The sequence below is a fragment of the Artemia franciscana genome, chromosome 4 (assembly GCF_032884065.1).
Source record: "Artemia franciscana chromosome 4, ASM3288406v1, whole genome shotgun sequence".
NCBI classification, from domain to species: domain Eukaryota; kingdom Metazoa; phylum Arthropoda; class Branchiopoda; order Anostraca; family Artemiidae; genus Artemia; species Artemia franciscana.
Window position 1 is genome coordinate 15,067,053 of NC_088866.1, and position 26,128 is coordinate 15,093,180.

General features: G+C 35.4%; 1 protein-coding gene across 1 annotated transcript in view; it reads right to left on the reverse strand.

The window, feature by feature from the left end:
* Window positions 1-1,458: 1,458 nt before the first annotated feature.
* Window positions 1,459-26,128, reverse strand: part of LOC136026038 (transcription factor IIIB 90 kDa subunit-like) — a 56,116-nt gene continuing 31,446 nt past the window's right edge. The window contains exons 7-10 of the mRNA XM_065702198.1: window positions 15,013-15,200; window positions 8,643-8,859; window positions 5,537-5,773; window positions 1,459-2,630 (exon numbers count right to left, since the gene is read on the reverse strand). Of these exons, the coding sequence (XP_065558270.1) occupies window positions 2,407-2,630; window positions 5,537-5,773; window positions 8,643-8,859; window positions 15,013-15,200 (866 nt within the window). The 3' untranslated portion in view covers window positions 1,459-2,406. The remainder of the gene's footprint in view (window positions 2,631-5,536; window positions 5,774-8,642; window positions 8,860-15,012; window positions 15,201-26,128) is intronic.

Here is a 26,128-nt window from a genome sequence, read left to right on the forward strand (position 1 = left end):
ACCAGCATTTATGATGAAAAAAAGTAAACGATCCGAAGATAGATAAAACCTACCTACCGTTCGAGCGAAACCGCTTCTAAAATTTATTTATACTAGTTTTTATTCAGTTTTTAATAAGTGCAAATCTAGTGGGTTTTTCCGTTATACTCTGAGTACGAGCGTCATTTGATTGGAAATTATTCTTGATTGTGAGAGCTTTTATACTGAATCATATCCTTTGCAGCTTCAGCGCAAAACCAAAAGTTACAGACTTAAATATTCTGTAACCCCCCCCCCTCGCACTTAACAAGGTTAGATATTTAACAAGAATCAAGGCATGGAAGTAGATTCGAACCACGTCTTCTTCGTTCAGTTGTCTACCTTAAAATCTACGGCTATGGCCAGGGAAATATAGCCCTAACTAATAGGTCAATAGTCGGTTTCCAGAGCACATGTTTACTGCAAATTTATTTATTTAGCGACAAATTTACTTAGGTCGGTGTGGGGGGAAGACCCCTTGGCTTGAGCACAGTTTTCATTAATATTTATACGAATCTGTCCTCTCCCCCTTGGCCTGCGTGTAGTTTTCAGTTTCTACTCAAATTCATACAATCTTTGGAACAAAACTATTAAGAAAATAAAAAAAATGAATCTACATCTTTTGCTTTGTTTTTAAATTTCTATATTCACGGCGCCAGGTACTTAAAGGTATCTGATATACCGCTATTTATTTAACTCGTTCCGAAATATCGAGGTTTTAAATGCATAGTGAACCTTCACATGAATGATTTTGCTGTTCAATAGCTTTTAACTTCTCTAACTTTTACTTATAAATCAAGCTTTATAATTACTAAAAAACTGAATTTTCAGATAGTTTTTGGAGACTTGCAGTACTATTTTCAATCAATTACCTATTGTGAAAAATAAACATTCCTGTATTATTGAATGATTTAGAATTAATTAAAAATACGGTATTTCCCAGCATGGCACTCCGAGATTAAGTACGGGATTTCCCAGAATGGCACTCTAGGATTATTTCTGCCGGAAAAAGGGAAGAAATCTTCTTTGTTTAGCGGTCCATCTAAAAAAAAACAACTATTCTTTTACTTTCTACTGTCTGCTTTATTCCCTTATCGAATGGTTTTGCTGTTTAAAACAAGTAAAAGTACCCTTTACCGTGGTAGAAAGAAAAAAAAACTCCAAATTGAAATTTCACACTTGCAGCAACTGATCTTAGCATATCAGGAATAAAGTAAAGTAGTAAGTGTAATATTATGTGTTTTATCGGTTTTTTTTTAAAGCCCCTCCTTTTCCAAAATGATCAAGCTGGATTTCTACTTGCAATAATACTACTCAAAGCCAAATCGTATTTATAAAGAGACATCTAACACTGAAAGATCATTCTTTAAGGAAAGATTTTCCGTGTTTTTGTCTTTCTTCACTAATCTTGAGTACAACTAAATTAAAACGAAAAACAAGCTCAGGAGATAATACTTTATTTATTTTAGGGAAAAATAAACAAAGCAAAAGTTTATGTGTTCTCGAGATTAAAATCGAACAAGACAAATAAATTAGCTAGCATCTGTTACAAAATCCTACGACCGAAAGCTCATACATTGTTTATTTATGAAGATCTTATCAAAAATAAGTCAGTATTTCAACGAAAATTTTGTAAACAGATTATCTCCGATACGACATCCTTCACAAAAATTGAATTAAGAAAGCTAGACTTGAGATCGACCACAATATATAAAAAAGAGTTATGTTACACAACACATAATTTAACGACGAGCGGGAGACTAAAAACGCATTTTGGCTCTTTGACAGTCGCTAACAAAGAGCTCTTTGTAGAAAGCTGGCTTTACAAAAAAATGATGAAAAATCGTCGTTCAGAAAAGGACTACGGTAAATCAAAAGACATCTATCCATAAAGCACGAATTTTAGATTAAAAATAAAATCAAGTTAAAAAGAGGTTAATAATAATGCAAGTTCTGGGATTGAAGTGGCATTACACTACTTCACCCAAAAGGATTAAAAGATCAGGAACGATGCGCTTGGGCTTGAGAGCCCCTTTGTTGATCTGCTGGGTGAGCAGAGAGTAGGCGAATTCGTACCCACTACTGGTGGATATGTATCAAAATAGAATTGATACATATGGAATCTTCAATCAACCCTTCATGGTGAATCCTTATTTACTTAAATACCCTCATATTTGTAATTTTCGCCTTCTAGTACAATTTTCTCAAGTATTAATGTAATGCCCAAGTACATTAGAGCTCAGTTAAAATAAATTAATTGAGGTATACTACGATTTAATAAGAATTTGGTAAAAAAAAAAAAAAAAAAAAAAAAAAAAAGAGAGAGATTGATACATGTAAAACATGACATAACAAAGATTTATCACATCTAATATACAACAGAAGGGGTCAATATTCTTCGAAGGGTTCTTCCTCTTCTTCCAAATGGTCGTCTTCCTCAAAATAGTCATTATCATCTAAAACAATATCCTCTGGGGCAAAGGGTTGAACATAACTAGTTTTTCCCAAATCTTCCTTGGCAATATAGTCATCTGCTATCAGGCTCAAATCTTCCTTTTTTGTAAATTCTTTCTTCATATCTGTTATGGACGACGTTGGTTTGTCCACACATTCTAGAAGTAATAGAGAAATACTCTTAAACAAACATTTAAAAACAGAGATAATACAACGACGTAAATTGGAAACAAAGCGAATTTTACGAGGTCAAAATAGTGCCTTAACCCCTGCCACTGACTAGGTGTCTGTTGTTTCTGGTTTCTTCACTTACTTCCTTAGGTAATTGCAAAAAACAGACTTTCTAGGGCTCACTTCCCTACCCTATGGGGAATAGTGTTCCGGACACTATAGTAGAATATTGTACCTAGAGATGAAACTACTAGTATTCTAACACTATGATTTTTTTTTACAATTTTGGCCCTAGAAAATATGCCTATTCAAGATTATCCATCATAAAAACCGGATTTTCAAAGAAACTTTTGCCTTCTAGGGCTCACTTCCCCACCCTATAGGCAATAGGGTTCCGGACATTATAGCAGAATATTGTACCTAGAGATGAAACTACTGGTATTTTAACACTATGATTTATTTACAATTTCGGCCCTAGAAAATATGCATTTCAAGATTATCCATCATAATAACAGATATTCAAAGAAACTTTTGCCTTCAAGGGCTCACTTCCCCACCCTATGGGCAATAGGGTTCCGGACACTATTGCAGAATATTGTACCTAGAGATGAAACTACTGGTATTCTAGCACTATGATTTATTTACAAGTTCGGCCCTAAAAAATATGCAGATTCAGGATTATCCATCATAATAACCAGAATTTCAAAGAAATTTTTGCCTTCTTTTCATCGTATTTTTCATATGAAATTTTTATTCTTTATTTACTACCTCTAAAATATAAGCTTTAGAATATAATTTCTTTTCCTGTTCCTGAGTTTATGATGTATAACCTTTCCTAATTGCTGATTTATAGGGAAGAAAGAGTGACCAAGCCCAGTGGACAAAGAAATGTAATGATTTAACACAAAAGGATTTCAGAAATACGTGGCAATCAAAAATTATCGAAATACTGATTTTTCAAATAAAATTTGGACAGGCCAGTCTGAATTAAGATACCAGTATGTTCAACTGAAATATTTGCTTTCTTGCAAACTTGAATATACGATCATGTCTCAGCAAAGGAGGAGGATACCCCCCCCCTAAATAAGTCATGCATGTCTCTTCAAATGCTGGGATAAAGCCATGAAATCACATAGTACAGAACCATTAAAAAGGATACGGAAAAAGAGACTTATACATTGCATGAATCGTATATCAAGGATTATGCTTCCTATGCAAGTTTTTGGCATGCTGTTTTTCAACAGTCACTCGCTTTAAGCGTAAGACGATCATTTTCGATACCTGATAGCTATCGAATAATGATATTATTATATAATGATAAAGATATCGAATAATGGTAGCTATCGATAATCGATAGTAGAAAATACGCTTTATCCATTGGCCAAATCATATTTGAAACTTTTTACTCGCTTTAACTCGATTAAAAAAATCGTTAAAAAGGCACGAAAACCATGCCAAAATAGATAGAGGTCTACGTTCCTATTTTTGACCGAAGTCATTTTCTAAGAAAAAGGTTAAAATAATATCAAAATTATGGCTCGGTGAATAAGCATATCTAGAATTAATAAAAATAATAATATACTATCTATAAGAAAATAAGATATTTTAATAGTTCCTCATTATAATTAATGGCTTTTACCATATTTTTCCCAAAGTGCAATTTTCTTAAGATGTAAAAGTTTTCATGATTACCTCGTCCCTTGAAATAAATATTTATGGACACATCTGACTGTAACAGCTCAACTCGAATAAATCAGTTTTTTTTATAGCATTCAACTTTTTTTTATAGGTGAATAAGCATATTTAGAATGAACAAAAATAATAATAAAAGTATGTTGCCTCTTCTGTTACAACTGCAGGGTTGTCACAAAATGTTGAAATAATAAATTTGTATATTATATATTTATATATTATATGTGGCTTTTATGTTGAAAATAGCCTTAAAAACCTTAAACCTAACAAAACTTTACCAGACCTAATCAAAACATAGACCTAAAATCAGCGAAGCCGTAAAAAACCATACCTAAAAACAAAAAATAAAAATAACCACAGCCCTAATAAAACCATATACATTAAAGCTAAATAATACAGAAGTATAAAAAGGCGAACAAAGGAGCTTTTTCAGGTTAATGCAAAAAATATGTTTGCAAATGAGTTTCACCAGTAATTCAACAACTGAAAGGCAGATTTAAGAAGAGACAGAATCGTTATTATTGTAACGGGAGTTCCAAGCCGTTATATTATATCGTAGGTTGAGCAGTTATGTAGCAATGGGAAACTCTAAAGCAGGGATGATGGCTTTGGGCTCTTCTTAAAGAATAGTTTATGTTACATTCAAAGTTTCGTTATGTCAAAGAAACCAAAATATTTTCTTTTGACCCTTTGTTTGTTGGAACCCTTTATTTCAGAAAGGAATGAAGGAAGGAATGAAGGAATTAAAACCAAAAACTAAAATGAGGCTATTAAAATAGTTCGTCTTGGCAAATTGGTTTAGGGGATGACTAATCTGTGTCAAAAACCAAACCTTATTATTTGTCCAGATCAGTCTCACCCATAAAAGAAAGTTAAAAAGAATTTCAGTAAATGACGCTAAAACATTGTAGAGCATAGGCGACCAATTGCACTTGAGCAGAAATGTTAGCAATTAATATAAATACCCAAATAATAAGCTGGCCACCATTTATTATATCAAACAGTATATTAACGGAGAACATTACCCGTTTAAATTTTCAAATTTCTGGAAACTATGGAAGTTTATAGTAGTAACCAAAGCACAATAATGGGATCACTATTCAATGGAATAGGCACAGTATTTTTGGTATGAATTCCAGACGTCTCGGAAAGAAGAAAAGCAGCTTTCGAAACCAAAAAAAGAAAAAAGGGGCAAACTAACCTTGCTTACTGACTAGGCTAAAATCTTTCTCTGTGACTTCTTCACCTTCTCCTAGAAATTTCATAACATTTTTATAATGTTCACTGTCAATTTTTTTCCCAAGTGGAGTTTTTTTCACCATCTTCTCAAAAGACTCGGCAGCAGTGTTGCCACGCAATTCACTTTGCTTCACTTTTGGCACGCGCTTTTTCCGCTGTTTTGTCTTGCTTGATAATTTCTGACGTAATATCCTTCTTCCTTAAACAAAAACGATATAACAAATAAGAGTTATACAGGTAATAGAAGTTACATGTAAATAATTATTACAGAAACTTTACTACCATATTCATGAAACTGTCAGAACAACAACTTCATTGAAAACGTTTACGATTGCCGAAAAGGGGGTTTTGGCAATCAAAGCTAAATAATTTTATAACAACTGGTTAATCCTAAATCATTTAGAACAATGTTTTAATGCAGTAATATTTTTAATATTACTTCATATAGAATAATAAATTATTCTAACAACCATTATTTGATAGTAACAACCATTTCATATGTCAAGGAAATATTTACCGTAAAAAAAAAAAAAAAAAAAAAAAAAAAAAAAAAAAAAAAAAAAAAAAAAAAAAAAAAAAAAAAAAAAAAAAAAAAAAAAAAAAAAAAAAATCAAGCGGAAATTTGAAATTCAAGCAGTAGCCTTCAGCAAATGTTTAGCATGACTGTGTAATAAAAGTAGCACATGATATTTTCTTGTACATAGATTTTTAGCATCCAGGTTTCTCGATTATTTCCTACTTTCTTTTGTATTTAAAATATTCAGGCAAACCGAAGATTTCCCGACCTTTGAAGTTAGATTCATGGACTAAAGTCAGCTATCGAAGCTTTGACACAAAAACTATTTGACCACGTCCCAGACGCCTTAAAATAATCTTCTGTTTAACAATAATAAGAAGTAATATCACCACTGTTACCAACCCAAGTTTTTTTTTTAGTTTTCTTCTATCGCCTAAATAATTTGTGTTCCATAGCTAGCCATCTTTTGAAGTATTGCGGGTTCTCCTCTACAAAACTTAGGCTTGTTTGACTTGAAATTTGTTAACAATCAACATAGGTATAATAAATCTCCCTAACCAGGAAATAAAGAACTTTAAAAGAGAAAACAGTAACCAAGAATGAAGGCATATGGTCAGATAGGCGAACATTCGGTAAGGGGTTAATTATTAATCAATCATCAACCATTTTATTAATACTAAAACACTATTACAAACATAAAAAAGTCATTCGACCCAAGAAGCTTTGCTTGTTAAGGGCTAGGAGGAATTATAATAAAAGAAATAAGAACAAACCAAGAAAGTAGAGAAACAGGAAAGAGGAAGTTGACATTAGAATATCAGAAAAAAAGAAAAAAAAGACAAATAAACTAGGAATTTTTATTATTATGACTTACATTGGTATTTAAAAGCCTTTTCTTGATTTTTCAAGTAACTATAGATCTTCTATTGACTGTGCGTGCATGAATAAACGAAGTAAAATAACAGTTTCTATTCACTATATCACTGCAAAGCCAATTTTCAACACCTCATTCTACGGGTTTGCGAGAAATACAAAAAAAGAAAAATCCTTCTGACATGTGAAAGAGCTGTTTCCTTAGCAACGTTAGAAAAAACCTTAGCATAACTTGGTTAAATATTGATATAGTGAATGAAAGTTATTTTGCATTTATTGATACATGCATAGTCAAAAGAAATTCTACATTTTATTCGGCTAATCAAGAAAAAGACTTACAAAAAAGAAAAATGCAAATCATGAAACCAATGCCGAATTTTTACCCAAAACACAAACGATGGAAGTGGCAAACACTAGTCATGTTTTCTCGCTTTTATTTTTTATTTTTTTTTTTTTGCCAGACCGCTTCGAAACGTCGCAAAAGTATTTGATTAGAAATATTGACATTTTTTTTTAGCTACATTGTAAAAGAAAGCACAGAAGCAGAAATTCAGCAACTAATACAACACTTTATAAATAGGTGGAAAAGATAAATAAAAAATTCCACATGAATAGGTAAATGACATATTCCCGCAGGTTCAATTATCGTTTTCCATACACCAGTCTTTAATACTCTAAATAAGTCGTTAAACTATGCGAGTGAAAACTTCATTTAAAAGTTGTCCGACACATTTAAGCTCTCCCCTATTAACTATCAAGTGTAACACCGACTAACGTATAAGACTGCAAATTTACGTATATAATTAGCCATGCCCATAATTCTACAGAACAAACCTATTTATTTTTTTATTATAATTACAACATAAGTATAATACAACATATAAATACAACAAAGGTGTATAATCGTTTAACTAGCCTCAATAGTTCAGTTAGTAGAACAGAGGGTGTGATCAATAAATCTCCTAATCATAGGATCGAGGGATAGAGCTCCAAACTTAACATATTACACAGCTTATACATTCAAAGCTTAAAAGAAGAAATTCCAAGCAAAACCCCAAATAACTGAAATAAGGCTTATTTTTGGTTTTATCAAAATTAAATTTGTTACCAAGTCAACTAAATAAATTCGGTCTTTATGTCTAAAGTAGCTTTTTTCATCATTTTTCTTGAAAAAAACAATCAATTTGAGCTACAACAATTAAAAAAAAAAAAACGTCAATAAATTTATGCCACTACTAGACTTTTCTTTAGTTTTGGATGCTACGACATGACCAGCACAAAAAATAAAAATTTCACAATCACGATATTCTTTCTTAGTAGGATAGAAAAGTTGACTATAGGCAGTAGGCTCTTAGGGAGTTATTGAAACTACTTTTTTATCATATACCTACGACGCAATATGCTATAGATAGCCAAAAACTATACTTTTCATCGAGCCAGCGAACCACACGAAGAGCTGTCTTCAAACGTATATGACGAGGTCATAAAAAAGGATTTAAAAGAAGTAGAAGCAGCTTGCTACTGTGATAAGTTACCACAACTAGATAGTGATAACTGCAGACATTTCAATCAACTAGAAACTAGAAAACCCACGGGTGATTTTGGTCAACAAAATATCGGACCAATGGTAAAAGGTTCTGTGCTTTCGAGCTTAGATAAGGATAAAGCGCATACTTACTAGCTTTTTCTTTCAAGAAAACATCATATTCTGGATTCCAAAAGCAACGTTTTCTGTTAAGAACTTCATGATCACTAGCACAGAGATAAGTGGACAATTCCTCATCGTTGATACCAGTAAGATCAAGATCTCCATCGTCTTTAGCACACATTTCAAATGTTTTTCTATCACCTCTTTGGGCCCATTCCCACAATTTGGGAAACTTTGGGCATCTACTCTGCAAAATGAAAAAATAACTTTGAATATAAATAATACTTTAAAACGTCCTGTGTATTTATGTCAGCCTATGAGCCTAATAAAACACAAAAAGATAAATAAACAAAATCTTTTACTACTTTGGATAGTTTTTTTAGCACTGTCTTGTCGGACCTTCGGATACTTTGAATAATAAGGACAGACTAAATACTTTGTCTGTTAACTTCTTTCAAAATCGAGGAGTATAATAAATATATAAATACAATTACAAGAAAAAAACAACAAAATACTCAAAGAAAAGAAAAAGAGAGTTGATTTAGAATAGGCTTAAGAACATAACTGTAGAAAATAAGTAAGAAACAAGAGCTAAGACCTCATATGGCACTTGTGACGAGTCAAAAAGAGCTAAGAGCCAAGAGCTCATATGGTATGAGCTCTAACAAAATTCTATGAATCAATAGATTGATTTAAAAGGGAAATCAGAGGCGTAATGCCGGTCAGGATTTGAAATAAGAGCTCTGAGTCACGATGTCCTTCTAAACATCAAAATTCATTAAGATCCGATCACCCACTCGTAAGTTATAAATACCAAATTTTTTCTAATTTTTGCTTTCCCTTTTGTCCCCTTTCTCTTTATGAAGTCAATTTGTGCAGTTCCCTGATACGCCTACCAATTTTCATCGTCCTAGCACGTCCAAGAAGCGTCAAACTCGCCAAATAACTGAACACCTCCCCCCAGCTCCCTCAAAGAGAGCAGATCCGGTCCAGTTATGCCAGTCACGTATCTTAGACAGGTTTTTATTATTCCCATCCAGTTTCATCCTGATCTCTCCGCTTTAAGTATTTTCTAAGATGTTCGGTCCCCTCCCCCCAACTGCCTCCTCCAATAAGGTTGGATCCGGTTGCTATTTAAAGTATGAGATCTGAGTTACGAGGTCCTTCTAAATATGAATTTTCATGAAGATCCGATCAATCCTTCAAAAGTTAAAAATATGTAATTTTTTATAATTTTTCAGAATTAACCCCCCCCCCCCATAAAAAAGAGCAGATCCGTTCCAATTATGTAAATCACGTATCTAAGACTTCTGCTTATTTCACCAGATTTCATCCCGATCCCACCAATCTAAGCGTTTTCCATGATTTTAGGTTCCCCCGCCCCAAAATCCCCAGGTTTAAAACAATCTGGTCTGATCGAGATCTGGTCAGGATTTAAAACAAGGGCTCTGAGACACGATATTCATATAAATATCTAATTTCACTGAGATCCGAACACCCGTTCGTAAGTTAAAAATACCTCATTTTTCTAATTTTTCAGAATTAAAGTAGCAAACCAGGACCGACAGACCGACAGAATTTGACATTGCTATATGTCACTTGGTTAGAACCAAGTGCCATAAAAAAAATATTAAACATTATTTAAATTCTGGGAAAAGGGAAAAAGTTGCACATTAAGAGGAAAGTTTCAGACTTACGATAAAAACTGTCCTTCTTAATCCTTGGTAATTACAACGGCTCTTTAATTTTAAATCTCAAAACTAATTTAGTATTACTAAAACAAATTGGAAACCAAGTAAAAAATTTAAAATATTTAAAATAGCAAACATAAATTGAAGACAAATCCCAAATTTAAAAAAAAAAACTTCCAAAAATAAAGGACAAGATAGAGAACATAAAAGAGAGCAACTGCATTAAAAAGAGAACCTAAAATATTCCGACCACATATACCACGATGCCGTATTGTAGAACCAAATGCTTTTCTAATTTTTTCTTGAATATTTAAGATTTGCATTGACTTCGAATTTCGAGCTGAAGCACAATAAGGTAGCCCCAGATAAAGAACTGTATTAGAAGCCAGAAATGAAGTGTTCAGCTCGGTAATTGTCTTTGATGGGAAAATGTTGACATTTATGATACTGATAGGCCTCTATCTTTAAGCTTACTAAAAGGGTATAAAATTTTCAATTAAACTAGCTTTAGAAGGTAAACACTCTGCCAAACATATATTAAAATATAAGATGATAAAAAACTATCTTTTCTAACCTCACAACCAACAGAAACTGGATTAGGAAAATAATCAGAATCAGAAACAGCAATTTATATTTAAAGCCCCCAATACCAGTATCTAAGAACTCTAACCACAAAAAGGTGAATCCCACCACTAATTGGAGCTGAAAGAGTGGAACCATCTGAAATATTGCCAATGGCTCCTTTTATATAAATTAAAAGCGTAAAAAGAAGGGGAGTGGTTGCAAAAGACCTTGACTCATTATTAATTGCATCAAATGCTGCACTGGCAAGGTCACAGCCCATTCCTTTTTGAATCCTACTTGATTAAGGCCGACTGATGCAACTTTCTTTGACCTTAGGTTCTAGTAGCCTTCCCATTTGTCCCGAAGTTATGACATTTTCTTAATCAGGTACTAATGAGGTTTCAGCCGTCCTCATATCTCGGTAAAAAACCCGCCACAACATGTTTTTTGACGACCTTGTCTTCTTCTGCAGGCTAGTTCCCAATCGTAGACTATCCGAGGAAGGCGGAGAATATGGCTATTACGAGTTTTTTCTTACTCAGTAAATGTCCTAAATATATCCGCCTCTTTTTCCTTAGAACAACAGCAATGAGAGACTGAGACATTTTACTGCGGATTTCAGAGTTACTGACTCTATTAAAAAGCTTATATTTATAAATCTCCTCTGATAAATATTTTCGAATGAAAGGATTCTCTTTTCAATTTTTTGGTTATTTTTTTCGAACTCACTAGCGTCAAGGAGTATGGAGAACACATCGCTGCTGAAGAAACGTAGGTTTAGTTACAGAAAATATTTGCTGCTACTCCAAATGGACTTTAGTCTATTAAAAGATCTGTTTGACTGACCAATTCTGCGTTTTATCTCAGTCATTACTTTACCATCACAATTGATCCAGCTACCCAGTATTTGAATTTTCGACCTGTTTCTATCTTTTTTTTTCTTCCACTGCAGAGCAAGCGACGAGCTTGTGATGGACATACTCTTTGATTTGTCGATATTGATATTTGATATTGATAATATTGATGGTTAGCCTGACATTTTCTGAAAATTCCGACAAGTAGGAACCCATGTTTAGAATATTCTAGCAAGACCGTCAAATCTAAATCAGAGTCAATAATACCGGCCTTTTTTTTCACAAAAAGGCCTTTGAGGTTGCTGCCAATCAAGCAAGATTAGCTCTGAAAGCCTTTATTTATTTACTTTATTTCGTTTGAATGAATTTTATCATCTCACCTCAATTTATCCATCATTCCTGGTTGAACTTCGTTGAAGTATTGATGCTAGGGCTGTTTTAAAAAGTTTTTTTTTAATGTTTTGAAAAAATTAAAAAACATTTTTAGTTTTATAGTTCACAAATTAATCTAAATTTCTCTTTTAAATATTTTTTCTTATATTGTGCTGAGGACGGCCCTTGGACATAGGGTCGAAATATCCATTCAAATATAAAATTCCATCGTCTTGCGAAAAGAGTTCCCTTTGTTTCTTCTTGTTGTTGATGTTTATGATTGAAAGACAATGTGGTCTTCGTCGTTATTTACATAGTTGCTTACTTCTTGCTTTTATGCCATATTTAGAGCTTTGTCTTGATATGTAGTCCATTACAACTAAGAAAATAAATGGGAAAAGTACACATCCCTGACAGACACCAGACATGATTTTGAAAAATCTGGTTATGCCATTTTCGGTCTCAACATTCAGTCTTTTCATAGAGGAATACAATCATAATCACTAACTTTACTGGCACTCCGTAATAATCCACAAGTATTCTCAGTCGAATGAGTCAAATTTCTTTTCGAAGTCAGTAAATAAATAGTAGATACAGCTTGTTGTTCCACGCGGTTTTGAAAGTTAGCTTTGAGATTCGGTAGTTCCCTTCCCACTACCAGATCAAGTTTTTCAATTCAAAAGCTAGGTCCTAGGTCCAAAACTATATCTGAAATTTCATCATTTCCGATCTTAAGTCTTCAGAAGTTTTTATTTCTTCAAAAGCAAAAGGCGATTTTGTAATTTTGAGGTTCGTATTTTCAGTTCAACTTTGGGTGGCTTTACATTTAGTTTGAATAAACCAAATCAAGCTAGGCTTCGTCCTGATATGGGTTGTACTGATCAGCTATGCATATATCACCAAAAAAACAACAACATTTATTTAAACATCATAGTATCACAGTAGTCCTGCTTATTTACTTTGTCACGGCGTTTGACTCTCTAGTGAGAAGCGGTACACGATGAAATAATACACGATAATAGTACACGATGAAATAAGTTAGACTACCCGATCGACTCATGAAACAGATCCAGACTTATCATAAGATGATGGTTGCAGGGGTCTAAGCTAACGGTAATGCCAACAAGACCTTCCTCGACGACTACGGACTGAAGCAAAGACGCATGCTCTCACCAATAATTTTAATTTTATAACCGACTTGATAATGACCAGTTTAATGGCACCATCCCAAGGAATTGATATCTCTCCCAGACGTGCTGTCACAGGCCTCAATTATGCAGGTGATATAGACCGGCATGATAACTCAGTTGTAAATGCATAAAAAAGTCCTCACAGAAACCACCAACCGTGCTTCCAATCCCCTCCATTAAGGAAAAAAGGAAGGTTTTCTAAGCCATAAAAGCTATTCCAAAGGACCAATAGCTAATAAAAATTGAACTGATTGTCAAATAAAGAAAAAAATACACAAATAAACATAAAGAACACAAATAAACAAACAAAACAAAAAGGAACTGGGCGCCTTAATTTTTGACACCGTAGCTATATAATCATGAAAATACTACCATTCCATTCCTAAATAGTTTAAACTAGGGAGATTATTAGCTCAAGCATACTCTGCCAACAGAGAAAAATTTTCCGTGCTGTACATTAATCACGGATTAGCATTTAATTTAAATAACTAGGAGAACTATTTGAATAGTGTGATTCCCCTCGAGAAATAAAACTTTATCTAAAAATCTCTTAAATAATAGCGCCATTTCCGTCCGAAACATCAATAAAGAATGGAGCAGCCATGCATGAATAGAAACAAGAGATGCACTCTTATCCATAGTTGACATTTAACGGGTGAATAGTTTCAATCTTCTAAAAACAGCTTGTAATGATGAGTCAGAGGGAGAGGGGTGCATTTACCCCCTCCTCTAAATAATACAAAAATTCCTACTATTTTCACTGAAAATACCCTTTTTGTATTTTCATTAAAAAAAAAAAAATAACAAACTAACCCCCCACCCACGCCCAAATCCTGAAAAGTACATTTTACCTACCCTCCACCTACTTCCTACAACAAACAAAACATAGATTTTTAATTAGATTCGACCGCATGTGCATTGAGAAACTTGAGCTAGTTGTGGGAAGGAGATTACTCTGTCTCAAAGTTAACTTGGAAGATTTGAAGGATAACGGTGCGAGAAAAGGTTTAAAAAAACAGAGACTAAGTGACTTGAGGTGTTGTTGGGCAAAAATAAAACTGACTCAGTGGATTCGAATATTCGAATTCAAATTAGACAATTCCACTGGAAACCGTTTAGTATATTTTTCTCGACTTTTCGAATCACCAGTGTTTAAGCGCCACGATTGACCCTATTCCCCTAAGTAGCAAGATTACCAGAGATAACAGACATAATAGTGATTTAAAAGGTGGAATAACCAACGCTCTTTGCAATAAATAAAAATAGGGGAAAATAAGTAAGATAAGTTTAAGAGTCAACAATAGAATACTAGAAGCCACTGTGATAATGGCGGTCAATCTTGGCCCTTAAAAATTGGTGGATCAAAAAGTGAAGAAAAATATACTAAACGGTTTCGAAAGGAATTGTCTAATGATAATTTTAAGCATTCATTTGAGCTCAAATATATGAATCAAAACTATGTAAACAGCTTGGTTCGATCCAATCCTTAAGAGCTAAGATCAAATAAATGTAAGATGGTTAGGAGACGTTTTATGGGTGACATGTTACCGAAAATCTTCCTTTTTGGTATTCCAACTGGCCAAATGAAAATTATGACGGTGGAAATCACGAATAAAATTACGATGTTTTGTACTAGAAATAAAGTGAACTTTTTCATAACTTCCTTAGCTTAAGATAAGAAATAGACACTGATCAATGAACAAAATAGATATTTTAAAATATAAACTACCTGATCTCTGTCTTCGTCATCAAAACCGGTTCCTACAAGAGTTGATGTGTATTCTAATTGCTTTTGTTTCTTCCTTTCCATTGCTGGTTCAATTTCTTCCTCGTTTTCATCACTTAGATCCTCATTAAGGATAGCGTCAACATCCTCTGTAATAATTTCTTCTGTCTCTTTTTCTACTTCTCTATCATCTATAGTATAAAAAAGAAACTAAGCAATAATGCTAGAAACAGAAGCGAATGAGTCATTCAAACAATGAGAAGTGAGCAAAAATAAAAAAATCACGTATCCAAGCTAAATCTTTTGTTAAATTATACGCTTTACTCACAGGGTCGTCATTTACGAATAACAATCCAGCTTAATGTTCTAAGTCAATGTCTAGCTAAATTTTCGCATATTTTGAATCAAAACAATAACCTGTAAAATGATAAAGAAAAAAGCCTTACACACTATCTGTTACACAAATCTATTAGATGCGTTGTTTTTTTCTTTTTGTCGGATCTTGAAAATCACCATCTAATAAATATACTTCAAGTTATTTCTATTTTTTTTATTTTTTACTTCTAACTTGAATTGAACAGGATTTCTTGCGATAACACAATGAAATATATTTTTAGAATTAAACTTTACATCAACAAGAAAATATCTGTAGAAACTACTATCTTTAGTTGAATCTAGCTTTATTTTGTATTGAAAGAGATAATTAATATTTTACAAACAAATATCTTAGAAAAAAAGAAGTCCAACAAAGATAAGAACTTTTTCCTTTACCAGCATTCATTTTTTAAAACATTTTCCATTGAAGAAGTTAATGAATAGCAGTACAGTATTTATAAACCTTCTCAAAGGGCAAAGCATGGTTTGCGCTCACAACGAAAAATAGTCCCAAAGGACTAATCAAGATTTATAAATAACAGCAATGAGACGTATTTTTAACAATCTGGTTTTTATTTATCCGAACATTGACAAAAGAAGGTACGACAATCACCATTATAATCAATTTTACTAAAAATAATAAATGAAAGTAAAATGATTGTTTATTCTATAACAATATCAGTTTCTGGAAGTCTTGGCAATTTATAATCTTTCAACGTTATAATTATAAAAGAGAATCTCATTAAAACATATTTTATGGGGCTTAAGTGCAAATGACGCTCTGGCCTTGTGAAGGCAAGTGGATTGTAGCACCACTCATGTTTGTAATAACTCCTGTTCGTTTTAAGATTTATTTAACCATCGTTTTAATTTGTGTTCGTTTTAGGATTCATCTATTCATCTACAGCAGTATCGGTTATGTTGATGTTTGATGTGATCATCCATTTTAATTTCTGTGTGTTTTGGGTTTCATTTACTCACTAATAGAAATTTCTATTGTTTCAAGTTTGATTCTTTTATGCGACTTTATCTCTGCTCGTCTAAGGTTTTAATAAAGATCTTCAGTTTTCTTTTAAAAGCTTCCTAGTCGGACAATTTATTAAAATGTATCAGTTGTGTCAGTTTTTCTCCTTAAAATTAAATACTAAATTATATTTTATATTTTGGACAAAATTTCCAGTAAGCAGTAGAGTTGTGCAATAAACTTTTATTATTTTCTTTTAATAAATAATCAATGGTGGATGGGTAGGGAGATTATTCTTCATATGAACTGAAGATCAGCGGAATTTTCGCCCTTCTATAACGCTGAAGCCATCTGACCCCTATCCTACAGACACCCTTGAATTCACACACATCTTATCCCGGAATTTTATTAAAACAATCTTTTATATTTGTTATTTTTTCTTGTAACTGCTTGTTTGTTTAAATAAATGCATCTTTAGGTCGTTTACAGAAAAGAGTTGTATTTTGCTGTCTTAACAATACACAAAAAATGTAATAAAATAAATAAACATAAAATTAGACATTATGAATTAAAACAACAAAATTTGCTTCCTTAATTTTTCGTCTTAATTGAGGTTCCCATAAGTATAACATGAGAATTTTAAGCAGATGAACATAAGAAAAATCGAATTTTTCGTGAAAAAATCGAAAAACAAAAAAATTCTATCTATATTTACTGTTTTCGTTAAGTTCCCCTTGGTTCAGTTTACTTACCGTGAAAGTTTTAGACAGATCAGAGACAAAACATACTTGGCCTACTTGAGGGTAAGGAATCTAAACAAAAATTTCTGCAATAGATTTAGTCTTCATTGAAGTACCCTTGTCTCTGTCTACAACCTCTGTAAGATTAAGCCCACCCGAGAGAACGGAACTTGTTGGCCCAATTTCAGTGGCCACGTAAAGTTAATCTTCAAGATACTTTTATTTATAATGAGGTCTACTTAGCCCTGTGTATATACATTTTCAATCCATTTTCAGGCGTCACGAATCGATACAGGAAAAATTAGTTTCAAACTTATTTGCTGTATTAAGATTCATCGTACCAAAAACTTAAGAATGCAATTTTCAAGCGAATGGGAGGGACGAAATCTAAGACCTTGTTTTTGTGCATTTAGAGTCTCTTAGATTTTGTTTCTGGAACGGTCAAAACATTCAAAGGAGTCAAGTAACTGGACTAAACAAAAGTGTTGAGTCAAAGCTTATTAGGAAAAAGTTTCTGGCCCATTTTCCGGCGAAGCAATTTCTGCTTTCAAGCTTTTTTTGTACAAAAGAGCCTACTGGTCTCTTTTGTGACTGAATAGCTTATGGATACGAGTTTCAAACTTTTAAAAAAAATTGTCGGCCCTTGTTAGATGTTTAGGAAACACAAAAGTATGTTATTACCCATAATATTAGAAGTCCTCACGCCCTTCTTGAAAAGTTAAGTCAATTCCTTCTCATTCCCCACCGCAGTCGTTACCAAGATAACAAGTCGTACTCGTATTATAGATACGCTAATTTAATAGCCTTGATACAAGTACTGTCTTTCAATATATCTTATTTACTTCAACGCGAATAGATTCAAAGTTTCACTTAGGCTAAAAGTACCCAGAGTTTTAGGCGGATCGGGGACATAAATTTACTGGCGCCCTCTATGCATCCCTCTTAACACAAAATATGAAGCCCCCTTGCACCCTCCACCCCTAACAATCCAAAGGTTTCATCTCGATCCCCAAAAGTCATTCCCAAAATGGTGCAGATTTGCTGTTCTTATAAACTGGATGTACTGAGCTTTTCGATTGACCTGTACCCCGAACTCCCGAAGTCAAAAGTCAAAGTCCACTTGACCCCCATCACCCACGACTATCAATATTCCTGAAACAATTCAGATACGCTGTTTTGATAGAAATCTTTACAGATAGTGTCTGACAGTCAATACCCATACATTACCGGGTGTCGACTCTAGTCCCAAAGGGGCTTAAAAGGCAAAAAATACTAAACTCGTTTGAGACAAAATCTATAGACCTGCTCCCTCTGCCCCTTCCCCAAAGTCAAGTTCCATCCCATCCCCCATTAATCCCTGGAACCTTCAACTTGAACACGCCCCCACGAAGCTCATTTCAGGGGATATTGCAGACAGTTTAGATAGCAGCAATATTTAGCCGTGAATAGATTAAAGATCCCATAAATCCTTAAAGTGGAAAGAAGTTTAGCTAGATGGACAGAAAACCTTTTATAAAACATAATAAAACATCCGATTTAATAGATTTTACTCACAAAGATACTTAAATTGTCAAAACTTTGAGGCATATCTGAGACTAAACAATTTTTTACCCCCCTTTCCTCATCCTCCACGCTAAAATTTGAGATCTAAATGCCCCCCTTCCACCCAGCCAAAAAAGCAAATCTTGAAGTTTCAACTCGGTCTCCCAAGTCCGATAGCGGCTTAAAGTACAAATATTTTCTAATTGATCGGAGACCAGACACAGCACCTCTCCCCACCCAACATAAAGTTCCTCTTGCCCCTTTCATTCTTTTTCCAGCACTACCTGAAAGTTAGAACTAACTCCATCCCTGAGCCGTTTCCAAGATATTACAGAAATGGTATTTTATTGAACAAGTCATTGAGTTAGGTGTTTGGAGAGCCCCGTCAACAAAACCAGCTCTTATCACAAAGGAGAGACTTAGAATCGGCTACGCAAATGCTTCTTTTAGGAAACTAATCCAAATTTGACGGAGCCAGCAGTGTCTTTTCCGACTCAAGCTGAGGCTGTTCGACAGCAACTTCCTCTTGACAGGTTGCTACGGTTTTGGAACTTGGCACATAGACGAAAACCTTGAAAGAAAATTCTTCACGCCCGAAAATATGTTCTCAAGGTCCATTCTAAATATCCATCCAACCCATAAAATAAGGTATACTACTGTACGACAGAAGATGTCTCAGCCGCTGATTACTCCAATACCGTAAGCGAAAATACCTCGGGCATGTGATTCCCATGCCCAAAACTCGAATGCTACAAATTCTAGCTCAGCATTCTCCCCCAAATCTTAATTCAACTTTCACTTACTCCGTTCCCCTCTCCCTCAAATATCTTTCAAAACTTCAACTTGATTCCCAAGGCCCTCTTCAAGATACTGTAAACAAGCCACTTTGATAACCTTGTAACACGTAGCGTTTTTTCGATTTATCTCGCTGCAAAACAGTGCACCGATTATAGTGCCGACACTAGCTTATGGTACAAAAGCGTCTTTTTTTTTTTTATCAGAGGCTTCAGTCCCTTTGGATCAGAAATTGTTTAGTCCCCTCCCCTCGCCCAACATAAGACTAAATTTGCCTGTTCACAATCCCCCTCCCTAGCAGTTACTTCATCTGCCAATGAGTACGTATATGTTATACACGTACACTGCACATGTGCTAATTCGGCGAGTCAGACACACGTGGTATCTTCCAATCTACAGCTGCCCCTTCTCCTAAGTCAAGATTTGAGGTTTACTGGATCCCCCCAATAAGCCACGAAAGTTTGAACTTGATCCTCCAAGCTATTTCCGAGGTATCGCAAATAACTTGAAAATTCGGTTGCAAATAGTGTCTTCTGATTCATTCAAGTGCATTTGTTATTTCTAGAGTACACTCTTGGAAACACTGGGGATCTTGGCCTAGCCAACGATCTTAAGAATTCCAAGCCGATTGAACAGACAAGAACAAACTTGGTCACCTTTTCAATTAAATTCTATCAGTGAATAATGGGCAGTTTACATAAATTAGAGCCATTGCCCCTGGGACTGTGGGAGCGACATCGACCAAAGAGGATTACCTTAGACTTTTCTCAACGATATATACTCAATATACTCAAGTTTCTTAACGATATATACTCAAGGATTCTGTACCTATAATTTTCATCCGATACCACCAGGCTCATAGAGGGATGGGAAGTGATTGCAATGAAAAATTAACTAAAAAGGGGCCCATGAGCTGGGCTGGTTGCCTTCCAAATACTATTGGTACTTAAAAATGTCCCTAGGACATTCAATTTCCAACGAGATGATCAATCTCCCAAGTTTCTCCTTCTGTTCGAAGTGGTAGAGGGAAACACCAAAGCTTTTTAGGCATTTTTTGCCCTTGATCATGCTCCACTTTCAGGAGAGGGAGGGTAAGAACATTTTTCTCTCTATTTTTCCTTAAGCATTAGGTCCCCCTCACCCCAAGGACTTACCCAATATTTACCAAGGGAATTATTGTTGGGGAGAGGGAGCCTGCATTTTTAAGACCAATGACAAGTCGGATAATTTTATTTTTTAGTACAAAGTCTTCTTACTATTGTTTTCAACCTTGGGATATCGGCTTAAGGAAATAAGTTTCAATAAGATTGAAAAAAAAGCTTTTGACCTTGTCATGGAGGTTGGGGGGGGGGGCAGAACCTTAATTAATTTTTATAAACATTAGGTTCTTCTTGGCCCAGGAAGAATAAGTTTTTTGGCATGATTTCTGGGGACGAGGTTTCAACAAAACGTTAGATCCTCTTGACCCAGCGAACAATCCATAAGAGTCTGAAACCAATCATACACCCAGGATTCAATAAGCATCTCTTCCTGCATTTTACAATCTGCATGTAAACAAAATCCAATTCAAATCACTGGAATCGCATTTTGTACACCTAGAGAGACATAAAAGCAAATTCAAAGCAAAATTAAGATTTTGATTGATATCTTCCATGGAATCTTCTAAGCCTTAGATTGGGAATAGGTAGAATAATGAGCTGGAAAATACTTTTCTGGGATATAATTTGGGTTGTAGAACCCCTCGTGAAAGTTTCAGCTGCCTAGCTCAACAAGTTTCCAAGGTACCAAAAAGCCCATCATCTACACTTACGCCACATTTTTGTCTCGATCATGGTTATTCCCTACCTTTGTTTGGAGTAATTTTTGTGAAGGAAAAATTATATGATTCTTATGCTAAATTGGTGTATTGAGGCTCATAAGGATTCTAAAGCTCAGGGAGCTTACATTCAAATTACACCCAACAGATTGTGCATTGTCTTAATGCGTGTATAAGACGCTTAGAAGAAACCGGCCTTCCTCTCATTCCAAACCCGGGCATTGGGGTCATTTATACGTTATACCGACTCTGACTTCAACTCTGACTCCAAACATTTTCAATGTACCGATTCCAACTCCTGAAAGTATACACATAATTGCTCTGACTTCGAGCTGTAATACTACCCTTTTTGTTAAGGCCCTTTTTCTTCCCTGTTCGTAAAAAGAACTTAGTTTTCTAAAATTCTTTTTTAAGTATGATTTTAATAACCCTGTTAATATATAATATTTATCTTATATTTTGCATTGCCAGAGTTGCTGTCGAGTGCGAAAGAGGTATCTCTGTCAGTCTGTTAAGCATTTTTCTATCTTTCTGCATTGTAAATGTAATACATTTGCAAATATTATATGTATATTTTTGCATAGTGATATACAAATAATTGAATAAATTATTTCTGTAGTAGTACTGTAGTACTAAGGAACAAAAAAATCCTATGCACTAGGATTGGCCTATAATATTAATTTTATTTATTCTTGCCACTTGGTAGTAGTATTTAGGTGTATCTGGCTTGACTCCAGCCTTTATGCGTTTCCGTAGCTCCAACTCTAACTCAAAGGTTCCTACATTATTCCTGGTACTCCGACTCCATTCAGCAAATATTTACTAAAACTCCGACTCCACGGCTCACACTCCAAAGCCCTGATCCAAACTAATAGCCACTCCGCGCTGTAACCATTTATTGCTTCAAAACTATTCGCCTCAGTCTATAACCCAAAAATGAGGGATCCTTATTGCTGTTATTTGCCAACTTAGACAAGTCACTTTTGCCAATTAAGGTTTGGCTTTAGGAAACAATTTCAGAACATAATTAGGAAGAGCTTAATTTTAGAAATACTTGTTGTATATTTCATGATTTGTCTTTCTAATGATCTTTAATTCCCACGAGTGCGCTATCCTTTCTCTAATACACCTAATTGCATTAGAGAACTGAACTGAACAGAACTGAAAAATGGGTTCAGTTCTTAATAGGATTGATCTTAATAAAGCTAGGCCAAGAGATGTGTTTACTGACAGGAAGGATCCACTTAGGATGCAACATTTTTTGTTGTATTGTGAAATCCTTCAGTTAAATCAAAGATACAACATAATGAAAAACCAACCCAAAAAGCAAAGCTTGTCCATAGGGTGGAAAACATTTAACGTAGCTTCAAAAAAGAGAGATATACCTTCTTACTATAAGTTCACATGCGAAACCTTATCTTGAATACACCAAAAAACTAACTAATATGCCTCCACCTAAAACTTATAACTTGAAGACAATACACCTATAATATTATACTCGTAAATAGGAAGAAATATAGACTGCAGTAGGTTTTTTCTCATTTGATTATTTCGACATAATCGATTTCTATGGAGGCAATTCGTGTCGTTTGTCATTTGTGGTCTTTTCTAAAGCTAAATCGATCAATAAATTTCATTTTTTTAAGAATAGATTAGTACCAATTGTCAATATTCTTTGGTTTAAAAAAAAGACGAACCCTCAACACTTCCCTTACTTTTCTATTCATTGTTGCCAGAGCATCGCGGCGAAGTGATTCGGACATCTTTTTGGCCCACCTTCCTTAACTGCGGGGTAAGGGTTCAATAGGCAGACGACATTTCGAGCTCAAAACACTCGGCGCAACTACTTGATTTGCAACTAAACAAATGAACCAACCACCATGTTCTGTTTGCAGTCAAAATGTAACCAAAAGCAGCGTCGGTGCAAAATGCACGAAATGCCATAAGTGGTGCCATCTGACGTGCGGAAAGACAAAATACTCACGTGAACTAGCAAGCATCTTTGTTTGCCCTAGCTGCAAGCCTTGCGAATACAAGCTCACCTGCATCGGGAGTCAAAACCCGATCGAACCCAGAAGTAGCCCCTAGTCCAAATCTACCGCCGAAAAACAACTAAACTCCGATCAGCACAAACAACGATATGCCAACAACATTCAGAGGCAACAACAACATCTCGGATCAGAGCTTGGGACAGGAAAAAGCCACCTTACCTGAAGCGGTCGAGCTCAGCGCTGCAAATGAACTATGCAGCTACTGTCATCTACCGACAGAAAATTCCACGGCCATCAAATGCTTTTTCTGTGGTGAATACGAGCACGCGGGATGTAGACAATTAAACGCCGATCTATTCCTAACAATTAAGAGCCTAGATCCTGATTCACGTCTTTTCAAATACGAATGCGAGAGCTGCAACAAAAGAAACGTATCGTTCCTGCAGCTAAAACTGAGGGAAGCGCTCCAGTTAAATGCACCCAGTCCTTCGCTCCCAGCTCCTGTTCCAACGGAAAGCACCATCCAAAGCTATGATACTACTGTTGATGTGATACTGAAGGCTGATAAAGAAAAACAACTTAGAGAAGGAAAACGGACAGATGTTGCGATCTTTGGTCTCCCGGAGTCAGAAGACACCTCTGACAAAGACTTGGTGATTAACCTAACTACACAGAATGATTTGGGAGCTCACCTGCAGCATGACGACATTCGTGAGGTCGTACGCGTGGGAAGTCAAATAAATGGCAGTAAGCCACGCGCCTTAGTAGTCAAACTGAAGGACTAAATCGACACAATCAAGAAGCGACAGAAGATTCTCAGCGCAGCCCCAAATCTAAGAAAATCGACCAACGAACTTGTAAAAAACCAGGTCTACATAAACCCTGATCGAACACCAATGCAAAGGGCACAACTGGCACAACAACGTCGAGCAAAGTCGAGCCAAGGTCAGCAAGCACAGCAACACTCTAATGTTACTGGAAGCACCAATTCCAGGTCCAACGGGAACCAGAGAATGAGACAACAAGCGAGACCATCAAATGGTCCCAGCCAACGACAGCCCCAAAATTGACGAGGAAAAGGCCCAAGCCATACAAATGAATCCGACAAAAGAATAAAATGCCTCTATTTCAACGCTGACTCTCTCTTAAACAAAATGGAGGAAGCAAAGCAGGTTATCAAACTGGAAAATCCGGATATTGTGGCAATAGTAGAAGTTAAACCAAAAACTACAGATACTTACCTACCGTCACAGAGCTCAGTATCGAAGATTATTATCTGTATGAACAAAATCTGGAAGAGAATACAGGTAGAGGGATAGTCTGCTATTGTCGAAAAGGCATCAACGGGTGCATCCAATATCGACGTCAACCGACACGATTGAGCCCAAAGAAAGTCTGTGGATCTGCATTAAGTCTAAAACGACCAGCGACACTGTTCTTGGGATCTGTTATCGTAGCCCCAACAACACTAACACATCCGACGAAGCTCTGTTCTCGCAAATAGCAGCATTCGCTAAGAATACCAACCAAAAGCTTGCTATTATAGGAGATTTTAATCTCCCTAATATAGACTGGAATAGGCGATACACCACGGAATCTACCGCAAGCTTGACGAGTAAATTCCTGGACGTTATTAACGAACACTTTCTAGAGCAGCTAATATCTGAGCCAACAAGGATGCGGGGATCTGACGCACCAAGTATCCTCGATTTGTTACTTGTAAGCGATGGAGACCTGGTATCAGATATTAAGCAGTTGTCACCAATCGGTAAATCGGATCACTCGGTAATTGTGTTTAGCTTGGAAACGGAGGTTTTGAGGACACGTGTGGCATCGAAACGTAACTACTACAAGGGAGATTACGTTGCTATGAGAAGAGAGCTTTCGGATGTCAACTGGATTGAAGAATTCAGTGGGTTGGAGTCGCTAGACACCATTTACACAAGGTTCACTAAGATTGTAGCCTCATTGGAAGAACAATTTATTCCTATGCACAATAAATACACCCGTGTTGCATTACCTAAAGCCAATATTGAGCTGATTAAAGCAAAACAAGAAGCATGGAGAGACTACAAAAGCAATCGACAAAGTAACGACCGAGAGAAAACATTCAAGAAGCTCCGCACAGGGTTTGAAAAGTAACAAGAAGAGAAGGAAAGCTTAGAGAATGTAAATTAGCTTTCTCCTTGAAAGAAAACCCAAAAAGTTTCTGGAAACACGTGAACAGCAAAAGGAAAAACAAAGGTGGTGTTTCATCTCTTTACGATCCCGTGAAACAAAAGCTGGTACACGACCCCACGGACAAGGCAAATTTTCTCAACAGCCAGTTCTCTTCTGTTTTTACTCAGGAACCTGAGAACGAAGACCACTTTAGCCGCGAGGAACCAATTCAGGGTATAAGCGAATCGATAAGACCGATAGAGATCAAACATAGCGATGTTCTAAAGAAACTCAGAGAACTTAACCCAAGCAAGTCCACAGGCCCAGACAATCTACATCCAAAACTGCTCAAAGAACTTGCAACGGTAATAACAGAGCCACTAGTCTACATTTACAGAAAGTCTCTTGAACTCGGTGAGCTTCCCGCTATTTGGAAAAAAGCTATTGTCGTCCCAATATCCAAAGGTGGGAAACGAGAAGACCCATCAAACTACAGACCGATAAGCCTCACTTGTATTACGTGTAAAGTACTTGAGTCTCTCATTGCAGACCACACCCTAGAACACTTAAAACGAGAAAAAATACTTACCGAAAAGCAGTTTGGTTTTCTTAAGGAACGATCTGCAGAGATCCAACTGCTTTGTGCCACACATGATTGGAAGAAAAACATCGACAAGGGGTTCCAGATTGATCTCGTATACTTGTATCTCAAGAAAGCCTTTGACAAAGTAGAGAA